Below are 27,105 nucleotides of genomic sequence, written 5' to 3' on the forward strand. Positions count from 1 at the left end.
ACAATGACAACATCAACAATAACTACAACAAGGGTAGCAAAAGAGAATAAATAAATATTTTTTAAAAATTGTAAATTAGAAAAGGACATTACTATTGATGATCTCTTGTTTGTTAAGGTGGTGCTTGGAAGATACACCAGACTCTAGAGTTTTTAAAATAAAAGTTTGCCAATTGTGACAGTTTTGAGATGTGGAGTAAATATATTTAAATTCTGCCAATGTTAAGTTTATTTTAGGTATGCATTTCAGGGGAGAGGCTATTGGATGCTTTTATACTTGGGATGGAACTGTTTTTGTTCTTTCATTCAAGATAGCTCTACCATCAAGCACCATAGTTAAGTATCACAAATATGCACGAAGCAGGGGACAGATGCACAAGGAATTTAAGCAGAGTTTTCCTAAATGGCAAATAATTAGAGGGGCAATGATGCCCATGGGCAGCAAAGGATGCAATGAGGTACCAGGAATTTTAAAATGGAGATGAAAATACGTTTGTAGAATGCAGCCACTCTCAAGGATGTTCAAACCTGGAGGGTGATCTCTCCCGAAGTCCTATTTTATGCAATTTGAACATTAAATTTTGTTCTCGCTTTACCTTTAGTCCTCCAAAATAAATAGATCATGCTAAGGGTTGCAAAATGGAACAAGATTCTCTTTCCAACCCCAGTTTCGGGTGACTTTGCAGCTTACATTCCTTTCTTCTTCCTCCCCAGGGTCTTGTCCTTTCACAGGACTGCCAGGATACAACATTTCATAACTATGTCACTCCTCATTTATTTATTATTTATACCCCATTTACTTCCAGAGGGTTGGTAGGAAGCCTACCCATAAACAACACATTATAACTCTGACTCTTTTCTTGGTGTGCAGATTTGGATGGACTTGGTCCTTCTTTCAAACAACTGTGTTGTACAGTGGGCTATGTATACCTCACAACAACTCTCTCTGCACAGTCTTGATGTCAAGAAGGAAATAAATCTCCAAGAATAAGTTAGAGAAGAGTGGTAGGTATTGCCCACCTTCCTGTAGAGTGGTAGTTTAAACAGCAGGGGTACTGAGCAGAGCGAGTCAGCAGCTCAGCAAAGCTGAGCTGTAGCACCTGATCATTATCCTTCAGGCTTAAGATTTACCTGTTGTGCTCACTGTAACAAAAGAAATGAAATCTCTGTAATTATTTTGGAAGGGGGAGGAGACCATGTTTTAGTTTCTTTGGTCTTGAACTGGAGTAGGTTCTGCTTTTGGAAATTTAATTTGAAGGAATCCTACATACACATCTGCTTTTTTTGTACTGAAATTTCTAATGAGCTTGAAAATAGATATTAATTAATGCAGATGTGTAGAGTATTCCTTGAACGACAAAAAATGCACATTCAGGCTACAAGGTGATCCTTATTATATAGTTGTGGAAGATAGGGTAAATATGTTCTCTGTTCTTCTGGAGTTCAGAGATGGGGTTCCTTGTTAACAAGGACTAGGAATAAAATTTATAGAACATATACATGACTATTTCAATATTTAATATTGTTATAAGTGGCAAATTAGATGGTAAAGAGCTAAGAAGCAGGCTGAATCCTTGAAAAGCATCATCAGATCTTTTTGAGAACATACATGACTTAATGGTTGGTCTCTAGCACAGAAAAAGAAAAAAATGTTTATTTCAGCAAATCCAGTTTGCCTGGTGCCCTATACATAGAATGGTGTGTAGATTTTCACTTGGACACCTTTTTACCCAACTTAACTTGTGTTCATTTTATTTTTATCCCACTACATGAAGCTACAGACAAAAAAGCCTTCCTATTTGGAGTGGCTGGATTACATGGTTTAGTTGGATGAACTTTTTCTTGTTCTCAGTGAAATTTTCTATGAAAGCCTGAAATGTCATGAGCATTTTGTGACATAAATCCTTTAAGCTATTTTGCAGTCATATAACTGTTCTTTGTGGAGTTTGAGTGTTTTTCTAAATTCCTTCTCATCTCCAAATGGGCTCAATAAATTATAAGTTGTTGAGATCATTCACTCACTGAAAGAATAGTCATCTCCTAAAGCTGGGGAAAGTGTCCAATTTCAAGTCTTTGAGTAAATAGATCTGATTCCTTACACACTCATGCTCTAGCAAAAGACCTGAATAATTTTAGTATGAATTACTTTAGTCTAAGCAAGAGTTCATGATTTAAAAAATATATATATATATATATATTTAATCAATAAAGCCAGTTTATTCATTTGATGTAATCAGATGCAGGGTCCCCTGCTCCCAGAAGTAATGTAATAGGTGGGCTTTAGCAGTACATGTTCCCATTCCATTCTTCTCCTCCTCCTCCTTCTCCTCCTTCCCCTCCTTCCCCTCCTCCTCCTTCTCCTTTTTCTTCTCCTTTTTCTCCTTCTCCTCTTCCTCCTCCTCCTCCTTCTCCTTCATTTTTTTTTGTTTGTTTTTGTCCCTCCTTAAGAAAAGGAAATCTGAAAGTCACATGAAGTTAGGCTGGGAATGAGGAACTCAGAGTTCAAAGCATGGAGCCTGTCCTCAGCTTGTGTCTGGATTGCAGTTTAGTTGTGTTGCCGAGACACCCCTGTGACCCTTGCACATGTACAGTCACATCAGGGCTCAGAGACTCTCCAGTGTGTCTGTGATACAGGATGCCAAAGGCCAGGGAATTATTTATGACACAAAATGTTGAGACAGAATTGGCTCTTGAGAGGCTTTTGAGGAATTCAGGTTTGATTTGAACCACTTTGGGAGGGGGGAATTTCCTGACATTTTTAATCGAGTTATGAATTTGTGGAGTTTATACACATCCTTCTACCTTAGCAGTGAGAAACCCAGAAACAGAATTTCTATTTCTAATGGCAGGCAGTTGGGGTGCAGCAACCGAGCAGTCACCCTTAAAAATTAATGAGCTTAATGATGGTTCAAGAAGGGACTGCGGTGGTGGTTCATGAGGGAGGGGCCACTGGCTTGGCAGAAGGAAGAAGGCTGGACTCCTCATAAGTGACAATGATGCGAGCCCCTGTCCTTATCTCCTCTCCCCACGCCCCCTCCTCCCTACCCCCCTGTCGCCACCCCTTCCATTCTCCCCTCTTCACAGGAGCCAAAGCAGATAGAAAGACAGGGCGATTATGAAGACGTCAGTTGGAGCGTAGGCAGGCGAGAGGGGCGCAGCGCTCCAGATGAGGTCCGGGGGGAGCCGAGGAGGGTCACTCATGGACGACCGTGTGTGTGTGTCTGACAGACTGTGAAATGGTGCGTTGTTGCACGGCTGCGCTGCACCTGGGCCCTTCATCTGTGATTGATTGGTTTGGTCATGTGTAATGGTCCCATCTGCTCTGTGTTGTTTTTCTTTTTTTACTTATAAACACCGTTCCCAGCGGCTGAGAGAGGATGAGCTATGTTTTGTCATCTTCACTTACACTTTAGCTCAAAAAAGTGGTCAAGTAGGTAAGCTCTAAAGTCTATCCAAGTAATGCAGTAGGAAAGTACGGATTTTCCCCTTGGCGTGTGTGTGTGTGTGTGTGTGTGTGTGTGTGTGTGTGTGTGTGTGTCTAAGTACATCCTCCTTGCGCACGCGTGTGTATGTCTGGAGTTTGCATGCTGCCTGTTAATCTCTGAATAGTTCATGAACCACGAAAGACCAAAAAATCACAGAAATGATTTGCACAAATCTGTGTATTGTGACTCCTACTGCAGCGAGGAGGTTTTTTTTTTTTTTTTTTTTTTTGTAACAGAGCCAATACTTAATTAAAACCGCTGACATCATGGTGTTATAATTAAGCGTGGCATTAATTAAGCTGGAATAACGATTTTCTTTTATTAAGAACTGCTTCTATTGTATAAGACCGTTATCAACTAAAAACAAAATAAATTTTCAAGCAAAAATTATTTCCCTTTAAATGAGTTTTTTTTTTTTAAACTTTCCAAAGTCCAGCCTCAGGACTGTCGTCATCAAGATGAGTATGTGTGTGTGTATGTGTGTGTTTGTATGTGTGTGTGTGTGTTGAAATGTGGGGGAATGGAAGTGAAATTTGTTTTTTTTCACCCAAAAATGCTGATCGGCTCCTGGCATTCTGATGGCTAATTATGCATCGGAGAGCTTCGACAGCTGCATTCATCATCATAAAATGTAATAATTAATGACATTCCAACAAAGAAAAATATGCAAATGAGGACTCATTAGCATTTTCATATTCAGCTTTGATAATGCTTTTGCTGACAAGGTTGTAATTAATGAAAATTCATGTCGCAGTCAGGAGATTGGATCGGTTTCATTCCGCTCACAATTCCCAAATGCTTGCATTATGGAAAATCGGCAGCTCTGCCAACTTTTCAGGGAAGACACACACACACACACACACACACACACACACACACACACACACGTGCTCGAGCACACACACACACACACACACAAACACACACACACACTCTCTAAAAGCACCAGATGCAAATTAATGATAGAGAGTCTTTAACTCTTTAAACCACCCCTTTAAAATTTCATCATAGGAAACATGTGATATGATGAGTTTTAGCCTAACAACTACAATTTCTATTTTTAAAAATGACATTAGTGAAAATACTTTTATTTGAAACTCCAGTATAGAATTTCTAGCTAACTTTTTAAAAATGTGTGTGTGTGTGTGTGTGTGTATATGGCTCCACCTTTCCCTCTCTTTCCTTTTCCTTTACAAGACTATTTAAATTTACATAGTAAAACATGTTAGGACAGCCAAGCCCCAGCGTGTTGTGTTCTGTCCTCTAGCTGGCAAATTGACTACAAACAGTTTAGTCATCCACATGCTTTTTGGCGACTCTTCATCACGCTTAGATCTTCTGGTGCCTCTCTCGGTGTGCTACCCATAAGGTCGGAGGAAAAGCAAGTATTCCCTTTCTATATTCAGGGTGGGACTTCTCCTTCTTCTCCTTCTCCTTCTCTTTTGACAGTGATTGTTTTCTTAGTGTTTTCTTCCATTTATGGGTTAGTGTAAGAGTTTGGGAATGTGCCCATAATTCTCTCACTCAACACTTCTGGTTTAGTGTTGTGCTTCAAACATAATTTCAAGAGACACTATACAATCAAAATGGAGACCCAGAAACCCCAGAACAGATATACTGACAAGCATTCAGTTCTGAGAACTATTAATTTATATACCCTCTCTGTGTTGCTTTCAAAATGTGTGACTGTTGATTGGCAAATAAACATTTGGTGCCAACCTGGAACTGTGTTTTATCACACTAGCCTAAAGTTAAAAGGAAAGTTATCTCTGAGCATTAGAAACACCTAAACGGAGTTCTGACCTGATTTCAGATTTGATTTTTGGATAAAAAGAAGAATGACTTTTAAAATCAGGTCATTTTTTTTTTTGAAGCAGAAGTATTTTAAAATAAAACCCAACAAAACAAAAAGGGTTTGCATAAAGATTAAGAATAGGGAGAATGGGAGCATATTTCTTTATAAATTGTCAAATTTATAAGCATTTTCACTCTTGAATGATATAAAACAACTTCAGGCAATTCCTAAGATGCAGTTTCCTGTTTATTTAAAGACAAATTGTAATTCCCAAAGTTGCTAGACCAGCATAAAGGAAGAATATAAATATGCCTTGTTAGGAGAAGATAGAAGCTATGATAGACCAGGTCTTGTTTTTTAGAGTATCCCAATGAAATAGAAAGTCTTTTCAGCGATTTAATGAGGTATTCAAGGTACACCTCCTTTTTTTGTTATGCAGTTAAGCACGACCAGTTTTTTTTTATTCTTCTTTAATTTCTTAAATTATTGGATCTCTTTGTTTTTGTTTTTCCCAACTTTTTTCATAGTGTGTATAGGACACATGCATGTGTCATGTATGCTTGTGTGTGTCTGTGTATGCTGGGCACATACATGCATGTGACATGTAAATGAGTGTGCCAGTGTCTGGAGAATGATGGTGGCTCTGTCCTTGTGCCTTTAAAATCTATTGTGCTAGAATAGGAGGCAGGAGAAGGTTCCACTCCCCACTCCCCTTTTAGTTTACTTCTTTTTTTATGCGGGCAAACTGCCCATCCAGATGGTAGAATTTCACCTGTAAGCAATCCTGAAAGGATAGGTTAATTCTGACATTTTATAGAGCTTTTTTATTTCCTTTTCATACAGTACAACTAAGCTCAGAGTAACTGCTCAAGATAATGTGGTACCCCTTTCCCCTCTTTAAAGAGCTTCCTGCTGTGATTGGTTCTCCCTCCTCCACCCTCCCTGCCCCAAATCTGTATTTTGGACTCAATTAAAATCTGTGGCTTTAGGCACTTTGATGCTATTGTCAAAACCACATCTGATGAAATCTTTGACCACTTCTAATATGTGTAAATGAGGAAGTGCTGGCAGAAATGAAAGAACAAGTGTCAATCAGCAGGTTAGTCTTGAGGAGGAGATCATTTTAATTTCCTAAGTTCAGCTTTCCACTGGTTTTGATAAATCCACGGTGAACGTTTCTCCTCCCACCAAATTCACAAATGTGTACTCACTCCTACCTCCCTAAGTTAATGACTAACATGGTGTTATAAACCGGAATCTTGAAACTTGTTCATTTGATTCAGTATAGGTAGCCTCTGGTGGCTCCTGTGGTTGACCATACTCTAGAAATACTTTAAAATGAGCTATTGTCCAGCTACCATTTCCCTCAGTCAGGTTATGCCAGTGTTTTAGGAGGAGAGTGTAAAGGGAATGGGTGTATTAGAGATTGTTTACACTCTTAAATAATGCATTACCTACTACATTTAGAAGTTAGTTTTAAAAGCTACCCACTTGTCTCTAGTTCTAGAAATACTTTATTTGTGCAGATTTTTTTTTTCCAAGTGAAGAAGTCTCTAAGGGTGTCTTCTCCTTCTCCCCTGGCTTATTCCTGGGAAAATTCTTCTTGAAAAAGACTCCTCCATCCCTTATATCTGTTAATGTTGAATCATGCTTATGGCATTATTTGGTGCTTTTCCTGTTTCCTGTTTGGCACAGGTTAATTCCTATGGGCATTTTCTTTGTAAAAAGGTTGAGATTTTCACTGTCCAGCAGCAAGCCACATTAGCTGGAATTATTGAACTCTGAAATAGGAAACCTGTGGGTGATCACTCTCCCCCTCCCCAGCAGCTATCAGTTCAGTCAAGGAGAATTACATTCTCATGGTTGGGAATTTGCAAGTAGTCATCTCACTCAAACTTCCAGAGGTTTTGTTTCAGGTATTGCACCAAAATCAACTTTCATTTGTAGCCAGAGAAACCAGGGTTCCTGGCAAGATTCTCATCCAGTTGCTTCTCATTTCCCATACAAACATCCCCATTGGTTGGGGTCTGTGGAGTAATTTCAGTGGCTGACTGGTGGAAATGTTTGGGAGAACACTGTGTATCAAAACACCCTAAATATTTGCTGGAGATAAAGGAGTCCACTTTGGATTAGGAAGTAACTGCTGAAACATTTTTAAAGCAGTTGTGATTTCCCAAAGTCTATTATTCATGAGCCAAGAAGGCCCAACATGAACCTCAGAGGTCATGCTGGAATCTATATTTTCCAAAAAGTATATGATGATGAATATTTTTTCTTTATGATTAAGATTTGAACATACATGTGCCTTGAAAATGCCAACACTTAAGAAAAATATATAAGAAACAATTGTTTATCATTTTTTTGAACCCGTAAAACAAAAGATGTTGGACAAGAGCCTCATGGGAGGATGGGATATTGAATATCTCAAATCATTCTTCTCTTCCATTGCATACACCTCCCTGCAAAACACAGTTACATTGTTCTAATGTGACTGACATTTGGTTCTGTTGGCGTCCATAAGCTTTCTCTTAATAGTAATGATTTGACTGGCAAATATTTCTCTCTTTCTTGGTAGAGTATAATGTGGGTATTTTTCTGTTCAAATCATTAAAGTTTTAACTGCATTTCACTGCTGGTTTGGAAAGAATACATATAAAACTCAATTCAGGCCAATTTTTCCGATTTGTTAACAATGTAGGAGTTGAGCGTTGACAATTACTGTACTTAAAGGCCCCTCGGATCAGGTGTTATTTTACCATCTGGACATTTTAATTAGTAATAAAAATGTGGATCTGGATATACAGAAGTAGGATCTACAGTACACAAAGGCCCAGTGCACTCTACTGGTTTTGAGGAATTCATAGTTATATGTTAGGTGTGTGTGTGTGTGTGTGTGTGTGTGTGTTCATGTGTTAAGTGTAACTGTGTGTTAAGTATGTAGTCATTCCTCCTAGCAATTCCAAGCATAGGATTCAGCATCTTTACAAAGGGCAACTTTCAATAATATAAGGAAAACTTGGCAACTTTTCTGAATGAGGAGTTGAAATGCAATATATGTGTAATTGCTTTCCTAATTAATACTTGTCTTTATCTTCCTAATGCCCATACTTTTTATGTAATATTTAGCATAGAGCATAGCGTGGCAGCTCAGTGCTGCCTTTAGAGGTGGACTTTGGTTCAAAACATGGTTCCTCTGTTTTAAAGCTGTGTGCTGTAAGGCAGGTTAATTAACTTCTCTGAGTTTCCTTTATTGCCCTTTCTAAATGAAAGTGTTAATGATAATATTTACAATACCTGCCTAATAGAATAATGAAGTCTGTAAGGGCATATATACCAGGACACATGATAAAATGCAAAGATCTATGCAAAGAGATTCCAGTACACATTATCAGTTCATCACATACTATCTTTATAATTCAACATATTGTCTTACTCAGACCATAAGTTAGGTGAAAATATGTAGACATTAGATTATTAACAAACAGGAGCCTTAGAACCACCATAACTTTTGTTCCTAATTTTCAATGCAAGGCAAACTGAACCATTTCTAGAAAGTACCTGGGTATGCTCTTTGAAATAATGTTATTCTTAACTAAGGCAGAAGGAGGCACATTTGAGGAAAATAGTGGCCCTCTGGAGAAATAGGGAAATGAGTCTTAGCATACATGTTTTTCTGAATCATTATGAATTTCATGTTTGCAAACCAGTGTGGATGCTGAAATGATCATCAGTGTTGTTTAGAAAACCTACACATTACAACTTATATTAAGTTGTATCATATTATTTATAAAATTGGTGCTCAATACTGTGTTATCCCCAGGAAGCAAGTTGATAGAATTCCTGCTCGACACACTGGACTCCATGTGCGTTGCTTCACTTCTGTGGAGAGATTTTTTTTTTTTTTTCATTATCCATTTACCCAAACATGTTCTCCTCTTTCTGAGATTTCTTCAAGAGAAATAAAAACATCACATCCTTTCTTGAAGACAATGGCATAATAATACATTGTAGTGGAACGCTATCATTTTGTTCATTTCGTTCAATTCATCATCTTCTTCTACCTTAATGGAATAAAGGCATACCTTATGAAAGTACAACTATTATTTATACTACATTGTTTCCACCAACACATGTTTATTGTAATACACAACCCAGTTTTAATATGTGTTTCAGAAAGCTTTTAAGACTTCTCTCTGGATTATGGTATTAGCAGAAGTTTGCAGAGTTCCATTTTGGTGGCAAGTTTAAGTTGAACTGAGATCGTGTTCATTAATTTCACTAATGAGGTAAATATTAAGTAAATAACAGGAACAGCTCAGTTATGAATTTACAGCTTTCAGGAATATATATCATGGAAACTGGTTTCACTTAATGTTCCATCAGTTTCCCTTAACTGTCCCAATCTCAGGACTCACCTCATTTACGTATTCTAATCTAGTGAAAGGATAGCCTCTGCATATTTGTTACTGCTCTTGGAATCTGTAAAACAAGGCCGGAGGTTCTTTGCTCTGAAACTCCACATCACTTCTCTAAAGGTCCTGGATAGTTTAACCTTTAGTCGATGTGAGACTTACTCACCAAATTATACCACAAAAGAATTTCAGTCAAAAGCTGGGGGGGGGGGGCAACATTTCAAATTTAATAAAAAAAAAATAAAGTAATTCAAAGTAAAGTCTGTAGCCTAACTCCTTAATTGTGATGCATTTGCTGAGTTCCCCTCTTCCATCGTCGGGCCTGCTCTGATGCCATATGGCCTACCATGGAACATTTAACTTGTCAGATATAATGGATTGTCCTGGAAGCAGATTTTTGCTTTGAGCACTCAGCTCCTTTCTTGCATTTCACTCTCAGCTCCAGGCTGCAGGATGAAGGATTGTGGTGGAAATGCAAAGAAGAGGCACACAGTTGATTCCCCTTAAGAGAGTGACCTATATGCCACAGAATTTTACCCACGTAAAGAGGCATTATCCCCGTCACTGGCCTTAGCAGGCTGCATGTCAAAATCATTTAAATGTGCCTGGACATAACAGATTGTTCAAACATTTCAAAATCAAGTGCTTAGAAATAAGAAAACATTATTATTTTGACATATGCAAAGATGGTATGGCCACATCAGCCAATGGATAAGTATTATTTATGGCCACCTACATGTAACCCAAAGCACCTGGTTTGAAGATGCTGGAAATTAAGTTTACCTGTGGGAGCCACTGAGGATGCTCAAAATACATAAACAGAAATCACCTGATAGAGATGCTGTGCGGCTGGCTCCATTGTCTTTATTTGCTGAGTGAGGGCGAGCTTGAGATGATCATTCAGGTGGATGGCCAAATGGCAGTCAGTTCTGCCAAACTTCTCATGTTAACATTTAGGTGCCACTTTTTTTGTGTATTTTAACATCCTTGATTTAAGATTGGACACCTCGTGGATTATTCAAGGTTATCTGAAAATTTTAAAAAAATACAGTATTTGACACTGATTTTAATTTGGCTTCCATGATGAAGGAGTTCATTTCTCTCTACTAGAGGTACTGTTTCTAAATTGAAAAGCTTTGAAAATGCTAGGAGGAGTTTATTACCTTTTTTTCTATTAACATGTATATGAAAACTTCCTTAAAAAAATGGATGAACTTCCTATGTGTTCTTGCGCTTACATAGTCGTAGGTTGCTCATTTGGTATAACCTACACTGTCGCCCCAAACCAACAATGTAATACAGAGACAAAGAACATACAACTTAGAGTCAATTAGCCACAAACCAGTGGACAAATCACCTATGTATCTCAAGCATAAAGTGGCTCATACTGAAAAAAGTGGCTCAAGCATAAAGTGGCTCATAAAGTGGCGCATTCTTAGTTCACACAAATTAATTGACTCATTTGTATGTGATGCAGAAATACACGTAAACAGGCTGTTTGCAAAATGTAGTTTGACATACTCACCAACACGTGCATTTTTGTGTATAAATTTAATTTTAAAAATTCACAGATTACACATTATTACAGATATGGGTCTTAAAAATACTATTGTGGCCTTGGGAACAGGTATAACCCCACTAGTATACAAAAAAATAGTTTTTAAATGAACAACTTGCCATGAAACAGCCAAGAAATCTTTATGAAAAGTCATTATTTAATAATAAAGTATATTTGTTTTATTTCTCTTACTAATTCTAAATTGAGCACATTCATTTTGTTAGAGCCACTAATAGGATGACTCTCCCCCACCCCCTTCCCTATATTCAATTTTTTGGTCAAACTTAGTCCTAAAGAAATTGGGTGGTGCCCTGTCAGAGTCATCTGGGCATGTGCGCCCTCTGCTGGCTGTTCAGACCAGAATCTCTTTGCTGTGTTGGGTTCTGACTTTTTTTTTTTTTTTTTTTTACTTTTTACAGGGTTGGGGTTTTTGTTGTTTTAATTTTGTTTTATTTTACATTTCACACAACTAATCGTATATTTACAATGATTATAAAGTTGTAGCTTGCTTCTGAGAATGGCAGCTAATGTGTTTTTTATTTAGAAATAACAATTTTGGTTGGGGGGGCGATGTTTTTACTAGACTCCTGATGGTTCAAATAACATGTAAAGTATATGCCACTCTTGAGTTTTTCTAAGGAATTGATTTCATATTGACATTAATTGTATTGTCCCTGCTTCTACGGTTTCTTCTGACTCGGTTATACCTAAGAACTCTTGTTAGACTAATTTGAGAATGATACTTGAATAAACCACTGGTTTTTGTTTGTTTGGTTGGTGGTTTTTTGTTTTGTTTTGCCTGTTCCCACTGTCCTCTTTCCCTGCTCTGGGGAAAGAAAGATTAGTAGGAAGAGGGAGAGGAAGAGGGAGAGGGACAGGAAGAGAAAGCCAAAGAGAAAAACACCACACACTTCGCTTTCTTCCTTGCTGTAGGGGCTGAGCTTGAACCTGGGATCTCTTACATGGGCAAGCAGGGACACTGTCCAAGTATCCTATTTTGCCGACTAAACCATTCAAGTTTTAAAACATGACTTATTTATTTATGTTAGATAATGTACATAGTAAATAATGCCTAATAGGGAACTTCCTGGGAAAACTAAAAAAAATTCGCTTGCTTTGTGAAAGAAAATGAAGGTAGGTCCAGATGATAGCTCCACTTATTAGAGCACAGAATTGCGTGTCTGAGGTCCTAGAGGTCTCCCAGGTTCGATCCAAGGCACCACTATGAGCCAGATCTGAGCAGTGCTCTAGTCTCCCATCTCTCTCTCTCTCTCTCTCTCTTACACTCTCTTGCATTCTTATGATAAATAAATATCTTGTAAGAAAGAAGAAAATGAATGTGTATTTGATTTGTAATATTTTATAAAAATTCTTTTGGTTTCCAGGCAGAACAAATCAAACTATCTTCCATCCCAGATAGTGAGATAATGATTTGAGTAAAACTTTTTTTTTTTTTAAGTTAAAGAGTTTTCTTATGAAAGAGACAGAAAGCGTATGAACATATATATGGTACTTGGGATTGAACCTAGAGTCGTAATGTGTGCATGTCTTAAACTCTGCTTGCTAAGTCACCTTTCCTTCTTGATAATTCTTGCATGTGGAATGTGCGTCACTTTTATTCAACAATAGTGCAATGTTTTGTTGACAAGGTTCCACCAAATTCTCTGTAGAAATTAGTTATGTACAAGTGATTTTTACATATTTCTGAAACCGCTTGATTCAGTTCGGTGTTACAAAGAGAGGACAGTTTAGACATTTAGAATTCTTGTATTTTAAACTGCAAACCCCCACACCAGCTCCCCAAATATGAAGTGATCAAAGAGATTAAAGCTAGGGAAGAGGAGGAGAGATATCTATGTTCTTTCCAGCTTTCCATCTTTCTAATTTAGGTTTTATTGCTATAGAATTTGGGGTAAATTGTGTATCACTTTTATTTGCTTTGATATATTTACCATAGTCAAATAGCTGTAAATTACATTCTAGCAAATATCAAGTTCCCATTCAATCTGTTATAATGGCATCTTGTACTGAATCTCAAAAACAAATCTTTCCTATTGCCACATATCACTCCATGAAGTCCTGGGAGGTGCACTTTCTGTTTGCTCTCCTCATTTCCATTTCACCCCTTACCATTGCTTCTTACAGGCTTTGCTCCCTAGCACATCAGCTACTAAAATTTTCACCTTTGGAGTATTCACTTTTTAGTATTGACTGCTGGCGTTTCAGCAGTCAACGTGGCAGCAAATATTTCCATACTTCATGTCTCGTGCCTTTTTTGTAATTCCATATGGTAATTTTGCATGTTTCAGAACTGAAACATGTAGAAAACTAGTCCATGTACTTTGTTATTATTCTTTTTTGCGTATTTTCTCATAGGATGAAGTAATTTTTCAGAATGTTTCCCTTCTTGCCTTTTATCCCCATCAGAGCTCCTCTGCCTCTCCTCTCCCTTCCTATGATCCCACCACCATCTTCCTCTCTTAATTCAGCCACACTCATATATTTATTAATCAGGAGACTTTTCTTAAGTGTAAAAGTGTGGCACCAGTGGTATATATAATTTATTTGCAGACTATCACCTTCCTGTTCACTGTCACCAGGTTGTCAGACTGCTGGACCCTATTTATCTTGTACTTTGTTGTAAATACATGCTCTAAAAGTTAATCTTAAAGGGCAGGGTCAGTGGTTAGCAGTCTCCTACTTTTTGGTCTGTAGATGCCCATAAGTGTATTTTTACATCTGGGCTAATTCCCTATAACTTCTCAGTAGCGTATGTTTAAGGAACTGAGGCCAATTGTAACTCAGGGCTAAAGCTAGAGATATTATCATCTATTATATTATAAATACATGTATAAATGATACTTAGATGATCTACTTAAGCTTGAAAATGTTACCTTAGAACATGTGTGTGTGAGTGCAGTCATTGTATGTTTTATACATGTATGTATATACATGTTTGCACATATAATCTGCATGAATCACCCTTTATTCTTCTGCAATCTTGAATATATCAAACATTCCTTTTTTAATTCACTGATAATCTTAGAAGTTTCATACTTTCAGAAAAAATTATTAGTGTTTTTATAAGTAGAGGGAAAGAGAGAAAAATGACCAACTTCAGTTCAATCAGCCCATGGCCTCAAGCACACAGATCTTACACTAATTCTGGGCCACCTGTCCTGAAGCTAAGTACATACTTGAAGAACACTTATTTAGCAAGCATTTACTAAAAGTGACTTGTGCAGCAACATGCCATAGAACTCCTATGACAAAAGCCCCAACAAAAGCCAGTAATGTTCAAAATCTCTGGAGGTTGGGGGCCAGGCACTGGCTCAGCTCAAGAACCCAGGTTTGAATCCCTGTAGGGGGGGACACTTCCTGAGCAGTGAAACAAGTCTGTAGTTGTCTCTCTTTGTCTCTTCCTTTGTATCTGTGCTTCTCCTTCTCAAATACTGTCTGTCCTATCAAATAAAAATGGAGAGGAAAGGGGGGGTGGCTTCCAGCAATGGTGGCTCTAAACCCCAAATATAACCTTGGTGGCAAAAAATCAAATCAAATCCCTAGAAGTTCATGCTTGTGTCTGAAGGTAACTTTTGTTAGAACAGTGACTAGTGTGGCTGAAAAGAAAAGGTTTCTCTTTCACCTGTAGGAGTCTCATGTCTTGGGGTTATTCTGTTTAGTAGGGGAAACTCCTTAGTCATCTGAAACATATTTCCTTGATAAAGTAGTGTTCATTATTAAAGAGGAACACACTTAAAGGCCAGAAAAAGTTTTTTTTTCTCTAATCCAAAAATTATATCTGTCTGAATGGGACTTGAAAACCAACATTTGTTTTTCTTTTTAAAACTCCAGTTAAATAAGTTGGACCAGATAGTATTTTTCATTTATGCTGTCCCCAAGATGACCAGGTTTATTAGAGTTTCATCTAATGTAAACTTGAGGACAGTCTCTGTCCACTGAAATTGACTACTCTTAGTACCAGGCCTGTTAGACTAACCAATTGTATTTTATTCTTTGAAAATGCCAGTTACCATTCTACTGAACGCAAGTACCCTGAGTTATAGAACTCGGGAATAGTTTTAAGAATTTGTCTGGTCCTTCTTGAGAGGTGCAAAGGGTTCTTAGCCATAGAATTAAATTTCTGGGAGTTGGATTTCTCCATGCCCAGCTTGCGTTATCCTTTCCTCCCAAGAAAACAGTGAAAATGTTTTCTTCCTGCCTGGTTTTGATACCTGTCCTACATATTGCTGGTAGATTTTTTTCAAAGTGTTAATATGACAAACTATATTTCTTCAGATAAATAAGATCTCCAGTGTCCATGCCTCTTCAGAGGCCACACGGTTCGTAATTGCCTTGGTTAAACCTAATCATCATAGAATCAAACTATAATTCAAATATATTTTTTAAAAAGGTAGCAGAGCTAGTAAATTTGTTCACATTGAGCCAGTGGTAAGTTACTCATTAGAAGTAAGTTGACTGATTTCGGAGTTGCCCTTAGTCCTTCAGGTCTCTAGGGGACCCTTGTACAAATTGCTGATTCAGAAAATCATTACTCTGGTGGCTCAAGTGGCACTTTATTGGCCTTAAAGAGTTATTTAACACACCTCCCCAAACAGCTAAGTTATCCCCATGATTATGTTGATTAATTGCACACTCTGTGGAATTAGTGGTATTTTCAGTGAAAGATTGTCCTGCGTTTGGAAAATAAAGCATAAAACTCGTGTTTTAATTTGATAATATGTGCACTTCTCCAAAGCAGGCAGCAAGTGAGGGGATAATTTTGACTGTTGTCTAGTATATGTGAAGTGGCCTAAGGCTTTACTTTTATTTTGTATCAAGAAGGTAGTTTTTGACCTCCAATAGGATGTTTGCTCAAAATGTTTTCAATTCCTTGACATTTCTGTCCCATCATAGGAAGTAATGATTCCTCTTTGGCTTACTACCAATGGAGTTAAAATTGTCAGAGTGGATTGTGATAGAAGAGGGGTGGACTAGATAACTGATAATGTCTGTAGAATGCTACAATAGGAGAAGTGGTGCATTGTTTCAAAAAAAAAATTGGATGCAAGAACTGAAAGTCATAGTCTAGCTTCATTCCTTAATATCTTCATAGCTTCAATTTGTTTAAGCTCGTTAATTTCTTGATTTAAGTGATCTATGCATCTACAAAAAGAAAAACTGAAATTCTCTTGTATTTGATGTGTTATCTCACATAATGTGAATGAAATTACTTTGTTGTCTATAAAGTGCTTTAAGGAGAATTGAAGATGGGGTATGAATCATGGGTAGCACCCCCCCGGCTACAAAGTGAAGAGTTTTAGTGATGGTTCAAGATTTTCACCCTATCTGACATTTTAGTTCACTCACTGTTTTTGAAGGCTGCATACTGTCTAGACAAATTGAGGTACATTCTTGACGTGACAAAACACAGCCCAAACGCATAATTCTTCAGCATCAGAGCTATAGATCATGTCTGAATTTTCTGTTTTTTAAAAGGAACTTCAGAAGAGAGAACTAATATTAACTTTTTATATCTCTGTCCCGTCATTCTTGTCTGAAAATCGTGTGCCTCATCAATCCCCCTCACATCACCTCACTCCTTTTCTGAGTTATAAAACAACTTGTTTATCTCGGGGAATTGCATTGTGAATCTCCTAGCATCTAACTTACATTTAATTTGGATTTTTCAATGTAGATGAATAGATACATCTCCTGATGTATTTTAGAAGAGAATCAGATGCTTTTTCTTTTCTTTTTTCCCTTATCTTTAGAAATCAGAAGAAGCATGTCACCTTCTTAATTTTTGCAGACCCAGACTTTCATCTCCAATTAGGATTGGGGTAATTGAAAACACTAATTCTCACTAGCCTGTTAGTTAGAACTGCAGACAGTGTACCTGTGCAAAAACATCAGAAAACATTCTAAAATGTTTCTAGATAGATTTCAGTAAAACCAAGTCTGAGTTATGAACTTAAATTATTTTTGACAGAAAATTGTAAGCATATGTGCCTCCTATATTCTTGCAGAGATAAGTCAGGTATAGCAATGGCTCCTGTGGTTTCTCTGAACTTGCATTTAATAGGTAAAGAAGACAGGGGCAAATACCATATTTAAAACAGTTTAGGAATTGATGTAGTAAATGAAGTTAAATCTATACTGCAGGACTTCTCAGAGGCTTTAACATCCTTATGCCTGTCCTTGTGCTTTGCACCTTGTGGCTTAATCCACTGCGCTACCATCCACCCCCCCTGGCTTTAACATCCTAAGATAAGGGAAATTTCAGTCCAAGAGGTCTAGATTGCTGGTTTGCTTTACTATGCCTTTGAATTAATCTCTCTCCTCTTTGTATTTTGGACCTGTTGTGGGGTTGCCATCCCACTGAAGATTATTGTGAACTGTAAGATTTTGTGTTTTAATTTCATGTAAACTTTCCCTCTTCTGCGTACATTTTAATATGAAGTCATATTCTTCACATGAGAACTGTGTGGAAATGAATTTTGCTGCCTTTTTTTGAATATTCAGTGCTAATATGGAGAAGGCTGCACTTTATTGTAAGACATCACAGTTTTTGATGTACATCATTTGCACAGCTATGAAATACCTAGAGACCTTTTAGGAATAAAACACCACGTAAATGTAAATTATCACCACCTATAAGACACTTTCATTAATTTCATATCAAATTCATGAGTGTTTTGAGCTCTGGGACTTAAATATTCAGTATTGGGCCTCTTGTTTATTTATAGATTTTTATTTTCAGAATTTTAGTGACAATTGCACAATACAGTGCTAAGAAAATAAGTCTTTACAATCAAACTGTCAGGGTTTCAATCCTGTCTTTCACTTACTATCTGAGTGACCTTAGAAATTTTGCCTTAGCTCAGTTTTCTCATCTGTAAAATGGTATTTATCAGTTTCATAAGGTTATTATGTAATTTATGATCCCCAGTATAGGGGTTGCATGATAAGTGCTCAGTTATTTTTATTTGGATAAGGGAGGAAAAGGCAAGCATGGAACAGATGAAAGAACTATAAACAAGAACTTTATGTGTATTTTCAGAAACACCAAGAATCCCAGTCATCATTTAATGAGGTAGTTGTTTCAGTATGCAAGAGAAGTACTATCAGGATTACCAGGTATGGGTTAGGGTTAGGGTTAGGGTTAGGGCCTCAGACAAAGACCTGTCCTGAGTTGAACATGGTGATGATGAGCTCCCTAGTCTGCTGCCTGAACAAAAGCCTCATTCTTCACTTCCCAAATTGAGGGTTAACTGTGAAACAACCTTGCCTGTTTTGTCCTATAGCACCAGATAATTTCTTTTTGAAGATTTTTCATAAGATGATACACCCCACCCTATATGTACGTCTTTTGCAATGGCAGGTGGCACACCTATAATTTTACAAATGACATTTTAAAAGTAAGACTAGAATCCCAAACATGATCCTTCTGTGGTCCTATGAGTCAAGAACCAGTATGCCCATCTATGTCACAGCTTATCTCCAAAAATCATATTTTCAGTATGACAGTAGGCAGATTACAACCTTGTCTTTCTTTCCATGTGGCTTCTGAGTCCAGATGTAGTAACCCACCTACTGTTATACTTCTTAGATATAACCCTGTGAATGGAATGGAAGTTTCAGTCCATTTTTCCTTCGTGAAGTACGTACCATGTTTCTTAATTCTTCTGGATTTCCTTTTAGAAGGATACCATAGATATCTTGGAAGAGAAATTAGTAGTTAAGTGTTAAATTATACAAGGATATACAATATCCTACTTAGGATTATATAGACATTTGTTAACCATACTGCTCCTCAAATTGCGGGGAAAAACATTTTTCTCTTATCCTTCATGGGTCAGCAAAATATATTGACCTTTTATAAAATTGGTAAGTAGCTTATGTTTTCTGCTTAGATTAGTTTTTCAAGGACAACCAAAGACACAAAAGTGAATCCTTTTCTATCAATTGGTGGCATTTTTTTAAATAATCAGATTTAACGATAGATTTTCACAAATGATGGGTTCGGTTTGGACAAAACACGTGTTGACTTTCTGGATTGTTTGCTCACTGGATTTGCGGACTTGTTCTGGAGAAGGGGCTGCGCGCTGATCTCCTTTGTCTAGAAGGGTTGATTGACGGGTGTTGTGTCTGCTCATTTACAGCATTTTACTTGTTTAATTTAAAAAATTGTGACATCATATTACAGGTTCCTTGTGTACATCATTTTTCCTGAAGAAAAGTTGTTTAACCAATATGTCGACTTAGTTTATGAAATCCTTTTTGTAACTTTCATTCAGCCTCCAGTGTTCTCCATTAGGTCATAGCATTCATCTCATGCACAGCAAATCGTCACCAGCCGCGAAATTTAACATTTGCTCCTTTTAGGTAGAAAATGAATCAAATGCCTGACTAGATTTGTTTCTGGTATATAGTTCAGACAACACCCCTCTTCCCCCCTTATATGGGTACACAACAAATGTTACTAATGGGTAGTTTTAGTTTTTAAAATATGGACAACAGTACTCCATGCAGTAAAAGACTTGAGCGATTAATGCTACCCTTATGCCTCTTTTGAGTAGTTTTAGCCATGGGGCTTGGCACTGCCACCATTGTCTTTGTGCCAAAAAATATCCGCAGCGGCTGTCGCATTCTAGTACTGGAGGGTTGTCTCGAAAATTCCGCAGTGAATGCGCCGGGTTTGTTCATCACTGCTATCTCTTTTAAATATTAGAAAAATAGAATCTTTTCGCTCTTTCAAAGCTTTGTTGTGATTGTTAAAATGGGGGTGGGGTGACTAAGAATGGAGAAAGACAGGCAAGAAACTGTCCTTACCAGCCAGTTGGTATAAGTGATAAAAAAATCCTTGCCTGACATAGGGTAAATGCTGATATTTAGGAGCTTGTGTGTTTGGGAGCACAGATAGTTGCTTAAGAATCCCACTCGAGCATGGTATCAGCTCTCTTGAATTTTTTATTATTTGAAACAAATGTTCCAGTAAATTTTTAGCAGAAAATCAACATCAAGACCATAACTGATTCTTAATGGACAATTTACACAAAAGATCTGTGTAGAGATACTTTCACAAACTAAGGCATTATTGGAAAACGGCTGCTTTTTTTTTTGTCATCGGAAAATGACAGCCACAGATACAGTATGTTTTAAGAAGGTGCTTGGGTTTGTCCATACTCCCTGACTATTTTGCTCCCAAATGGATTTGAGCTCTGAGGGCAGATTTATAGTTGAATTTGGGAACAAAAAGATGTAATAAAGTTAAAGGCTTACACTATCAGAATGAAATGTGTTCACTCGAGATCTCTGGAGCAATCTATTTGATGGCAAAAGTGAGTGCTACACGTGAAATTTTTACAAGAAGCATAATCCTAAAGAGAGAGAGAGAGGGAGAGAGAGAAAGAAAAAAGAAAAAGTGCACCTCCCAGCCTCCTGCTGGCTGCGCTGCCTCTTTGGTACCTCGCAGACTTCGACAGAGTCCTGGACGGGTGCCCATTGATGTCATGGAAACACTCAAATTACTGAGAATGATTCATGTCTATGCTGGTCTCTTATCCTCCCCCACACAAACAGGAGTAGATTTTTAACCCTGACAACTTGTAATTTGCAGAGGGTTTATTTTTGTATCTGGATAAATATTTTTTAACAAGCAAAATTAAGATTAAGCAGTCTGTATCTGATATGATGATAGTAAAGACTTCTGGGTCGGTGTAGCCAACAGTACTTTGGGGACTCTGTGAAGCAGCAAATTCATATTCTTCTCATCTCGCCTCCTTTGCCCAATCCTACCTCCTTGTTCTTTCCATTTCACTCGCTCTCTCTCCTTCCTACTTTATCATCCTTTTTCTCTTTTATCCTCTCTCTCTCTCTCTCTGTCTCACTCATCCTTACTATTCACACTTACGTTCTAGTTTCAAAACAATGGAAAAAATCATATGTGTGTGGATGGAGCCAGGGAGACAAATCCTATGAGGAGCAGTTATTTCTCTCCAGGCCCATATGCTAGAGATGACTTGAAAAATAGTACCGGTTAGTGAAATTCTGCTTGGGAGAACTTTAGTAAGTGGGGGCAGGGTGGGGTACTTTCTACTTTCAAATAGATTGTTAAGTTCACTCTTTAAGAATTACCAAAACAGGGCAGTAGATGTTCAGATTCCTAGGAAATCAGAGCACATTCTTTTCTGTCTGTCTGTCTGCCTAGCTATGCCTCTGCTATCTTCCTACCTCTTTAACCATCGATCTAGTTACTAAACAAGTAAATGCTATGGCACAGAGAAGTATGTGGTGCTTGCCCTGAAGCTTTTTACACCACTTGGCAGCTCTCACAAAGGCCAGGTATTTTCTTTTAGTGATACTTACAAGTGGGACTTAAAATATATACTTAGTTTGCATTTGACTTATACTGAATGGCAAATATACGTGAATGGCCATTTACATAGTTGAAAAATATAAATGAATATTTTCTTCAGTATAAAATCCTCATACAATGAAAATCATTCTCTCATTTCTCTTAAGACTGACAGTCTTGAATATGGTATCCTGGTTCATTGGAATTGAAACTTATATGGGCATTGATTTTTCTACATTGCACTAAACACTATAGCAGGAATGGGCAGCAATGGGCTGGGCAGGGGGTGGGGCTCCCAAGTTTGAGATCCACTGAAATCAGTTTGAAAAGTTAAGACTGGGGGAGAGAGGGTTCATTTTAGACTTAGATTTTTCTTTCTTCAAAAGTATTTTATAAACGTGATGACTGATACAGGGCACACTTTTTAAACAAGATATAAGATATATTAAAGTCACATTCATAGTTGATCATTGAACTAAAAGTTTAAAATATGACTGTTTGAAAATGTTCCCATAAAGATGAAAAGCATAGTCCTTGCTATAAAGGATCCTTAAACATCATGTTTTCAGGAAAGAAATCTTGGGTAAGGTCAAGCTTGTACTCTAGGCACTTGACTAGTTTCTAGCCCACTTCAAGTCCTGGCATGGACTAATTTTTTTTTTAAGATATTATTTCTATGTCGCTAGATAAACTTCACTGTCTAGGTCTTGTATGATTTGGTTTAATTGTTTTCCTGAGTGGCTATTAAGGCTTACCATACTTTTAAAAAGAAAGAAAGGATCGACCTTGATTCCATCCTTCAATGTGGCTAAATAACACCTGAGAGTCCATACATCTCTATAGATAAATTGTGTCATTAGTACTGGAACAAGGCAATGATGTTCTATTAGTCCTTCTGCTAGAACTACTGGTAGAATCTGAACTTGACATCAGAGTGAGCAATTTTTCAAAAACCTTCCTTCCCAAATGTAAACCTCATCTTCATCTTTATTGTTGTAGGATTTACTCCTGGGAAACAGAGGGAGGGAGGGGGGAGGGAGGGAGAGAGGGGAGAGAGAGAGAGAGAGAGAGAGAGAGAGAGAGAGAGAGAGGGAAAATTTTGAATAGTTTATTTGCTATATTCACCATCTGGAGAGCCTTGATTGATTAGCTTTGGCCTCACCATTAAGTGTCAATATAATCAATGAGAATTACTAGACTAGGGTCATTACATAGATAATTTGCCTGCTGTGTAAATAAAAATGAAATTGTTTAAATTTTGCTAGAGAGAAAGAAAGTGAAAATAGGAATGACAATTTGTTTGTTAGAGAAAGTGGAGGCCATTGGAATGACAGTTTTTGGAAGTGTGGAGCAGTTTGGCTAAGAATAGGAACGAAGGATATTTTTTTTCCAGTTTCTCATAGCCAGAGTGAGGAAGTGTTATTCCCTCTCTTGCTTGCATACATTGCAAGTAGTGCCTCCTTTCCGTATGTAAACACCGAAGAAGAGAAGTAAATGTCTGTTACCTGGAGGAGATTATTTTTCAAAGGAAAGACCCAATTTACACTTTTTTCTTGTTTCTCTTGGCAGGTAAAACAGAAAGGGGCTCATACTCATCTTATGGGAGAGAATCAAACTTACAGGGTTGCCACCAGGTAAGTGAGAATTCTGGGTGGGGAAGGGTTGAGAGAATTTACCTGGTAGATCAGTTTTCTTTGTAAATTTAGTTAAGCCTTTTAGACTGCGGCACTGAGATGCACTGAAAGTATGCCGTTCGTTGCCTTCCTCATTTTCAAAAGTAATGAAATAATACAGAGCTCGGAAGTAGTGCTTGTCTTGTTTTAAGATCCCTGCCATATCAGAAGTACATTTATCTTGTAATCCATCAGCCGGTACCAGTGGCACTGTTTGCAAACCAGCGAAGTCGGCTAAAGTGGTTCTATCAAAAGAGTTTACTTGCAATTAAGAACTTAAGGATTTCTTGCACTGGAAAGACTTGGTATAGCCTTGTGTCAGACTCTGGGTCCGGGTGGCTGCTGCCCTAAATTATAGTTTTCATGGGGACTGTATGATGTTGTGTGAAAACAGGGTTGTATTGAGGGATAAAAATGTCTGTGAAAATATGATTTGTTGTCCCTTTTTGTTTCTGAATTGTTTTTGGCTGGAAGTCAAGGCCAGCAGGCTAACAGCGAAGCCGTCTCAAGGGAAGCATGCGTGAGCTAGAAAAATAAGAGTACTTTAATTAAATAATAAAATGCCAGTGTAATACAAAGGTATAGCATGTGTGTTTGTGTCCCTGTGCTCCCTGCATTTGCATACTTTTAACTCTCCAGAGAAAGCCCAGTTCTAAAAATACTGTCAATAGCCAAAGTGTAAGCTTTGTTTCAAGACAATTGAGTTTTAAAAGATGCTTTCTTTTTAAATTTCATATCAGTATTAATCACATGTTCAATTTTTTTAAGGTTTAGGTTTTCTTTATATATATATATATATATATATATATATATATATGTGCATTGGCTTCTTACTTTGGAAAACTTGATAGTAATTAATAATCCTCTTTAATATTCAAAGCTTTCTACTGTTTTATTATTCACCCAAACAGAATGTACGTTCTTTTTGTGTTGAAAAGGGAATGCCTGCTCTTTTGAACTCTCTCACCTTTCTATTTTCTTTAATGATTGTGTGTGTGTGTGTGTGTGTGTGTGTGTGTGTGTGTGTGTGTGTGAATGTGTGTGAATCCCTTTGCATTTTTTTTAAACAACCTGTTTAAGATCTCTTGGAAGGATGTAAGCAGATAGCTCTAGTAATTAAATAGAACCTGCGAAGGTTGTTTTCTTTATTTAATGTGTATACACATACACACACACACATAGATATATTCCATATATCTATATGTGTGTGTGTGTGTGTGTGTGTGTGTGTGTGTGTGTATTTGCTATTTTAAAGTTTATTTTTTTGGCCCAGCCACTGGTTCAGTCATACTTGGCACTGAAAAGATTTCTTGCAACAAGGTGAACTGGCCTGGTTAAGAAGTCCTGCTTCACAAGCTGCAGTATACAGTTCATGGCAGTTTGTTTGGAAAGAATTCTGCAGGAAAGAAATTTACAGCCATTCCAGTGCAACGGAAACATCTTTGGAATGTGAGTGCAAATGTTCAGGATAGATAGCTTGGGTGACAAGCTTCACAGTGCTGAGTCTTTGGTGTAAAGCTCTCAATTCCTGCAGAAGAGCCTGTTCCTGTGTATCTGGTTTCTGAGGGTCAAGGCAAAGGTCATTAGAGTTTTGGGGAGAAGAAAGTTGACAACATCCTTCCTTTTTGCAGATGGTCATGGCAGAGGTCTCTGTTTTTACTGGGCCTCTTTTTCTGGTCAATGAAAGAATAGGCTTCCTCGGCCCTGTATCCTTTCTTACTAATAGGAATTGGCGTGATTCCTCACAGACACAAAGATTTCCTCTGCTGAGTAAGCGCGGGGCCCCTTAACTTGTGAAAGCACCATCCAGACTGCGTGAGTCTGTCTGTGTATGTGCAGGGACACAGAGCTTCCCTGGATTTGTGGGAAATACTTCCCTCGGGTGAAACTGAAGTGCAGGGCTCTTTTTTTTTTTTTTTTTTTTTTAAACACAAGGTGAGAAATGAAAAGGGCCAGGGGTGGAGCAGAAGTGGATGGACTGGCTTGTGATGGTTGAAAATTTTTCTGGGCATTGCAAGGCTCATTTTGAGGCATTCTTGTCTAGGAAAAGGCTGTTGTGTTTAGGAATCTGACTGCCTGTGCTCTTCTTTAAAAAAAAAAAAAAATTCATAATATAGTTGGGGAATGTCGAGATTTCCTTCATTCTTATTTCTGCTTCTTGGTTGTGAATCTTGCAATACAACTGTCTCTATGCTTAGCCTGTTTCAGCAGTTATTCTTAAACAGCATGGTCTACTTAAGGATAAGTATAAAAGAACGAGTTTTTGGAAATTCCCTGAATAAGGAAATAGGGACTGGAGAAGAAAAGTGTGCATAGCATGTTTTTTAGAGACTAGAACAGACCACAGTGTGTCTTCCAGTGAATGAGTTTCTCTTGTGCTGAAGTGTTTTTGAATCCCTGTCTGCAACACCAACTATGCAAACCAAAAAGAAATCTTGGGCTTCCAGTTTAAATAGCAGATCACAGTTGCAATGACTCCCTACAGTGTGGCAAGGTGAGTGACTCTCATGGAGGGGAAGCTTTTTCTTCTGTTTTCTCCATTATAGAGATGCTGAATGGAAAACCTTTAGATGATATATGCCCTCTGGAGCTTCCAAAGCTCCTTTATTGTGTTATAACAATGTATCTTGTGAAATAATAGGGATGGGCACTATTGCTTGTGAGCATGCTTATTGCAGTCCCAGTAGCTTTTTGTTTGTGTAAAGAAATAGTGATGAAATAGGCAACAGGTAGCAAAATGCTATCCTAGAGTATTGAATTATTATTTTTAAATATGATATTTCAAAATTGTACCATTCCTATATACACATATATATGTGTATGCATACACATATTCACATATTGCCATATTTTCCATTTCTCTTGAAGCTTTAACACTGATAGTATTAGACATGGTACTTTTAAATAAGTGGATATTTTAACCAAAAGTGAAAAGTCGCAAGTTCTTCATTGTCAGTTAATTTATTGTTGTTAGAAACGGCAGTGGGTGATATTAATTCATTAATACATATCTACATACAACTATCAGAAGCAAGCATACTGACTTTTTCAGACTTTAGAAATTCTCGAGAAAAATCAATCTGTAGACAAATCAAAACAGGCAAACGGGAGTTTCTTTGCAACTAAATATGGCAAAACTAATTTAAATCAAATTGGGGTATGGAAATTACTCTGAGACTTAAATGTTCTTGCCAAATTGCAACCTCATAACTACTTTTACTGGTGGATAAAAAAAATTATAATGGAAAATCTGATCGTCGAAATGAAAATGAACGGCGGAAAATAAGTTTTTCACCAGACAGCCCAACCTTTGCTTGATAGCTAATAGCTCGTACCCTAATGAACATCATTGCAGATGGTAAGAGGGAAAAAAATCATTTTTGTTGCTTTGAGTTGGATATAACTATTGGAAACTTTCTTTTTATCTTGCTGGGATCGTTTTTTGATTTATATGGTGATGTCATCCCGGTGATTGTTATTAAGGCAGAAGTTTTCTCTCTGAATGGAAGTTCAGCATTGATTATCAGGGATTGTTTGTTTTTTCATTCTGGGATATAACCCAAGTCTAAAATACTAGTTTCATCACTAATGTCTCCTGGGTAAGAAGTGTGAGTGTGTAGTGCATACACATATGTGTGTGCTTGTGTATGTGTGTGATGCAAGGAGAGCTGGGAACTGCCCAAGATCAAGCTCAATTAAATTAGGATCTTATGAGTAGGGCCTTTGCTTTTCTGACAGCTCTTCAATGACTCTGATGTGCGCCTAGACAGGGTGATTTCTTAGAGTGTTTTCTAGAAATAAAAATATGTGTGTTCAAAATCTGGAA

At 37.5% G+C, this 27,105-nt stretch overlaps 1 protein-coding gene across 15 annotated transcripts in view; it reads left to right on the forward strand.

Annotated features, from left to right (window-relative positions):
- TCF4 (transcription factor 4) overlaps window positions 1–27,105 on the forward strand; it is a 394,278-nt gene that overhangs the window by 170,652 nt on the left and 196,521 nt on the right. For 11 of the 15 annotated variants that reach the window (XM_060173921.1, XM_060173925.1, XM_060173922.1 and 8 more), the window contains one exon: window positions 23,176–23,240. The exons of 1 other annotated variant lie outside the window; for it this stretch is intronic. In XM_060173921.1, coding sequence (XP_060029904.1) covers window positions 23,176–23,240 — 65 coding nt within the window. Of the gene's footprint in view, window positions 1–4,773; window positions 4,854–23,175; window positions 23,241–25,266; window positions 25,774–27,105 lie in introns of those variants that run through there. 3 more of the 15 variants (XM_060173928.1, XM_060173929.1, XM_060173930.1) reach the window with 3 other exon arrangements.

The sequence above is a fragment of the Erinaceus europaeus genome, chromosome 15 (genome assembly GCF_950295315.1).
Source record: "Erinaceus europaeus chromosome 15, mEriEur2.1, whole genome shotgun sequence".
Lineage (NCBI taxonomy): Eukaryota > Metazoa > Chordata > Mammalia > Eulipotyphla > Erinaceidae > Erinaceus > Erinaceus europaeus.